At 45.1% G+C, this 6,000-nt stretch overlaps 1 protein-coding gene across 5 annotated transcripts in view; it reads right to left on the bottom strand.

Annotated features, from left to right (window-relative positions):
* Positions 1–575: 575 nt before the first annotated feature.
* LOC310896619 (uncharacterized protein) overlaps positions 576–6,000 on the bottom strand; it is a 77,827-nt gene continuing 72,402 nt past the window's right edge. For all 5 annotated transcript variants that reach the window (XM_083829079.1, XM_083829076.1, XM_083829085.1 and 2 more), the window contains one exon: positions 576–2,144. In XM_083829079.1, the coding sequence (XP_083685205.1) occupies positions 1,805–2,144 (340 nt within the window). In that variant the 3' untranslated portion in view covers positions 576–1,804. The remainder of the gene's footprint in view (positions 2,145–6,000) is intronic.

Here is a 6,000-nt window from a genome sequence, read left to right as displayed (position 1 = left end):
TGGATTACAGTGTGGGTGCTTAGCTACTAAGCAGACAGTGCAGGTGGTGGATTCTCCATTTCTTGATATCTTCAAATCAAGGCCAGATGCCTGTATGAATATTTTTCTTCTACTGAGCAGCACAATCTTGCCTAGGCTCAAGGCAAGGCTAACACATGGGAAATCATGAGTTGGTGATATGTGAACTGCAGGACCCAACTGACTCCAAGCTATGAAATGTATTTTGGAATAGTACATTAAAGGCCCAAGCCACTGTAAATTTATAAAATAAAAATCCCAGACTGACTAGCAAGAGAAATAAGAGAAGGAAAGAAGAAACTATATATGCTGTATATTGGATAGAACAAAGGAGAAGTCAATAAATATGTATGTTTCTGAATGTGGTCCCTGGTTGGGCACTCGGTGGACTTCTGGAGCCTGTGTCTCAAAAGGCTTTCATAGCCTCTCAGAGGAAGGTCTTATAGCTGAACAACCTTTAGCCATAAGGACCAGTTGCCCAAGACACTCCAGTTCCTTAAAATACTGTCTTCTGGAGCCAAAAGTGTGTGATTGGTCTGAAGCCACCACTTGCCTTTTCAAGGATATATAATAGATACAAGTACACAGATGCATTCTTTGCACAGAGATGTTGAACACCGTTGGTCTTTACTCAAATGGCAGAGGTGGCATATCTGATCCTCAGAAAACAATCTTCATCCAGAAAGGAGCACCTTCCCCCCTATTTCTCACCCAAAGGCAATGAAGTGAATCTGTGTCAGTTTAGAGTGTAATCTCAGATTTAGGAGATTTACAAACTCAGTCAGTGGAAGGAAGAGTTGATGTGATTTACCTAAGCTTCAGTGACGCATTTGGCTTGATATCACACGATATTTTTATTAAGGAAATATGTAATAAAAGGCAACTTTAAAACTGATTAACAATCAACAGATAGGCTTTCAAGTGTCATTCTAAATCAGGAGTTATCATTATGCTCACATATTTCCTGCAGAATTCCCCCAGACATCAGCTCTGAGCCCCCTGCTATTTAACATTTTTATTGATGACCTAGAAGAAGATGTAACTCAGTTAATAATAAAGTCTCATCCATCCTTAGAGAGGTGTGACAAATGTGTTTGGCATGACAGATTGCCCTCTGAATAAGCTTATACTTCTCCAAAGTTTAGAGGGAGGCCAGAAAACCAGCTCAGAACAGAGGTGTAATTTTAGGTAGGTAGTTAGACTATGGTCTCCCTAGGTCATACCTGCACACTCTGCAGTTCTTAGCTTTGGAAGGCCTTCTTCTGCTGCAGCTTTACTGAAGGTGTAAGAGTGCAACTGTCTGGCTGTTTCTTGTGAGCTGACAAGCTATGTCAACAAATGATGGCTCTGAAGAAGGGATTTTATTGTCCAGTGGTAGTGACTAGAAGCAGAGGTGGCTGTATAAACACAAAAACTTGACATTGCCCACAGTATGTTTTTCTGTTTGACATTTTTGGGACAAAGCTCTACCTGCTTTGGCTCACAGGTCGTGTCTGGGAAAGGGGAATTAAAGGCTTCACCAAACTGTATAGCAACAAGTGCCCAGGCCGAAACGCAGGCTGTAGGCATGGTAGGAGGAAGCTGGGAATTCTATATGGAAGTTTAGAGCTCTGCTGATTTATTGTCTGGCAACGTGCCTACTACTCAACAAACAGGTGGCTCCAGGAGCCCTTCCAGAAGGCACACTGCAGGGATCTGGTACGCCTCTCCAGAAGAAAGTTAGAGCTTTGCTGCTGTTTTACATAAGACATTTGCTTTTGCAAGAGAAAACAGCACCAGCCATAGTTTATAGCAGTCTTGCTTTCTTGAACCATTTGTGGCTTTTCACATCCGTTACAGGTCCTTTTCTCTGAAGGATGATTTTCAGGACTTTGGGAGGTGTCCTGTATGATACAGTTTTATGTCTGGTGGTACACAGAGTATATCTGTTCCTGTTGGAGAAGCAATGGTTGTCCATCTGTCCAGGACTGTGGAAAAGTAGGCATGATGACCAGAAAGAAACTATTATGCTCCAGCACTCTGGTGAGGCCCTTCCTTCCCAGGACTGGCATTCCAGGCTGCGATCTGGGTTCCCCTTGTCGGGATGGTCGCTGAACCAGGCCTTATCTTGGAGAGATTCTGGTATGCTGCAGAATCAAATACATCAGAGAAACCCAATCAGGTAGAGCAATAGACTTGCACTGCTAGCTCAAATCTGTGTGCTGGGATGCAGTGATTCGCACACAGTATTATGGCGAACAGTGCAGAGGTTTACACACAGCAGGACTAGCTACGTGCACCTTTTACTTCCCACTTTGTGTTACAACCCAGTCCTCCTTCTAGGAGGACGAGCATCTGAATTCTTACTCTGTCATGGCCACTCCACTTAGCTATTCAGTGGGACAAATTCAGAATAGTAATAGCTGGAAAACAACCATTATAGCCCGAATCTGCACAAAGCTGTGGGCTTACTCTACAAAGGGGTGACTTTGTTTTCCTCTCAATCTGGTTTTGATGTTCTCTTTCTCCTTCCTTTTATGCAAAGCTCTCTACCCCAGAAGGCAGGCAAGCAGCCAATCCACCTCTCTGCCCCACTCCAAAATAAATGTCAGACACTAAAGAATGCACAAAAGGGAACTCTGAAAGGGTTTGCAGAAAGGGCTGGTTTTTGTTGGTTTTGTTGTTGTTTTTCCTAGTTTTGAGGGGTTTTGTGTGATTTCCACAGCACACTCTGCTGAAGTTCTTAAACTGGCTCAGCCTGACCATCTGACAGGTCAGAGGACATCTGCCACATGGATAGACCTGATGATACATTAAAAATGCCACACACCTTTCCTCTGTTATATTCCTCCTCTGACTGAAACAACATACCATGGGCTGATAAAATGAGTGTTATGCTGAGATTTGTCCAAAATTTGGATACCTCTGTGGCAGAACTGAAATGTTACTTGTTAGATCCATATCCAGGGAGATGCAGACCTGGCATAGCTCCACCCAAGGCCAGATTCTCATCTGGAAAAAAATCCCTTGACTGCAGCAGAGCTAAAAAGATTTACAGCAGCTGGAGATGTATGCCTACACTGCATGTCATAATGTGTGTATGGATCGGATGCTTTGCTTGTCCTAGGCAAACGAAGGAGTCTCACTTGCTGACAGTTATTCACTGACCATTCCTCCTTTCTTTGAAGCAGTATGTCTCACCTATCAGGTTCCCAAATTTACACCATTAGAGGAAGACTGAGAACCATTGGGCTTGAATGGTGACTGTATCCCGGCTGTGATACTGCTCCTAGAGACGCAGCCCAAATTGCCCACAGTGGGAACACCAGCCTCTCAGCTAAGCAGGCACCATCCCAATGCACAGTGAGGAGAAGACATGGAGTCCCTGTAGCACAACTTGCTTCCCAGTGTGCTCTGCAGAGGTGCCACCAAGGCTGCAAGGACAGGCAGCCCCTCAAAGCTCAGACGGGCTCTTGCAACCCTTGGTGCCACAGTTGCATCTGCAGATGGCCAGTGCCTGGATGGCTCAGATCCAGGCTCCCTCACAAATAAAGCACAGAGATACTGGAACTCCAGCTGTTGTGCCCAAATTCCGCTGTCTGCTGCAGGGAAAGACAGATTGCTCACAAAAGGGCAAGTGTGAGCGAATGGCCAAAGAGATCTGTTCTCCCCAATCCATCAAATATTTCCATGTGCTCCGTTCCAAAATATTGATGTGCTGAGCCTTGAGAGTTTTATATTTAGCAAGGAATATAAATCACAGATGCAGGGGGCAGCTTCTGTAATGTTTCCTGGCTTATCAGCTGTACTACTAATAGCTCAGAGGGGCTTGTAAATTGGACTGTGAATTCCACAGTGCAAGCAAGGGAAAAAAGCCATTTACCTTCGGAGTAGGCTGGGAAGCGCTTTCTGGTGACAGGTCCTCTGGGGCATGTCAGGATCCTCCTGGCAAGGCTCCCAGGGGGCTGTGAGGTGTCAGTGAAATAAATGGGACCCACTTATTCAAAAGGTGGTGACGCCAGCACATGGATTTCCCTGGATGTGCGCTGAGGATCTGTGTGCAGTGTCCCTGTGATTGCTGCATTCAAAAGAGAGCCATTGGGGAGACGGAGGGGGCAGAAGGGGGCTCCTGGGATTATTTGACCTTTGCTGGAGTCCCAGCAGGCATACAGGAGTGCTACCTCACCCCAGAGATGCACAGAGGCTTGCTGCATCCTTCTAAAGGCCATGGCTCATGTCCCGAGGCAAAAAGTGATAAAGAAGCCAGAGGGCTGGACTCATTCCTCTTTTCTTTCCTCTTTGTTGCTTGTTTGTTTTCTCAGCTAAGGAGCCTCACACAGGTCCTATTCCTTGCATGGGTAAGTGGCTTGTAAATTCAGCATTTCGGATAAATAGCCTGAGATCTCAGGAACGCTCACGTGAACGACAACAGCCTTTCCCTGGCTGGGAAAGTCAGCAGCCTTCCCTGCACATTCACGAGTGATGCACTGGTGTGTTCTTGCAAGGAAGTTTTGAGGCCTTCTCCTTTGTAATTCAATGTTTTATGCCTCTGAATAACTCAGTGTTTGGTTTAATAATAATGCTTTGTACTCCCATAGCTCCATCCATCCAAGCACCAAGAATCGGTTTACCAACATCAAAGCATCTGTCCTCTTGCATTGAATTTTGGCATCAACTGATTTTCTTAAAATCCACGTTCTGACAGATTTCCCCTCTAGCAGCTTGTACTGGCCTTTAAAAATTCTTCTAAGCAGAATTTGAGAATGGTTTGCCTGCTTCCCTCTTGAGTTCACAGCAAAACTTGCCAAAAGGGAGAAAGTGTGCATCCAACACAATGACACTAACTCGCACAGCGTCCTGCCAAAAGCAAGGAGCGAACAGCCCGAAGGAGATAACCAAATACTGGCTTATTCTATTCACAGGGCTCATTCACTAACAGCCAGATTATAATTTTAGCAATAGGAGGTACCCGGCTTTGGACAGATGGGATCTGTGAGCTGGCGTGTCCCTCCCAGAGCTGCATTGTGACCCCATGCAGAGAAGCGCTCGCATCACTGAAGCAAACACAACAGCACCAGGCCCGAGGAGCTGCCGGCTGGGCTGGCCTCACAGGAGCTGCATCCACAATGTTTTTGCATTCAGTTGTCTCAGGTTTAGTCAAAGACTCTTTAGGTCCTTTGAAAAAACAAAACTGCCTTTGCATCTTTTCTGAAGACTCTGGAGATTTTTGGACTGCTCCCTCTTGTCTAAGCTGTGCTTCACCCCATGGTCCTGCCAGGACCAGCAGCAGAGCTTTTCCAGGTATTGATGCATGGATGTTCTTTTGCAACTGCATGCAATAATACCCACCGGACCTCAGAAAACTTGCCTGTGGTCTCTTACAGTAAGGGTTTTGTCAAGCACATTTTCCTTTGTTCCTTTAATTGTCCCCAATAATTACTTTGTTTTAGGGCTGACTACCCGCACAGCTGCAGCATCCACAGTACAAATGTCTACAGGCATGGCTTCTTTGTCTGTAATGTACCCAAATCTCACATCATTGGCGGGCTGACAGAAGCACCATTCTATTGTGCAATGGGATTTTATTCCATTTACTTTCCATGAACTCTGTTAACTTTGTGCAGGGCTCTGTTTGTGCTCCCGTGTCTATTTTAAAATGACACACCTTGTGGACTTCTGTCATTCAAAATTTTACGAATACTTCACCCTGATCTTTTTATGACATGTTGACTGTCGAAGCTAACAACAACACTTTGTCATGGTTTTCTCCTTCTCTGTTGCCTCTGGCAGAGCTTATTTAACTCTTTCTGTGTAATTAATCTCTCCTTTGCAGACTTTCCTTACCACAGATCTAGAAAGATATCTACTGCACACCTATGTTCTTATAAAATTTGCTGCCCTAATCCTTTGCTGAAGCTGTATTTTTGTCACCAATGTCTTTCCTGTGGCCACCAGATTTCCTGGATGTTATGCTCCCAGTCCCATTAGCTTCTTATCTGTATT

Source organism: Anser anser, assembly GCF_964211835.1.
Source record: "Anser anser genome assembly, chromosome: 3".
NCBI classification, from domain to species: domain Eukaryota; kingdom Metazoa; phylum Chordata; class Aves; order Anseriformes; family Anatidae; genus Anser; species Anser anser.
This window is presented reverse-complemented; position numbering and strand designations above follow the sequence as displayed.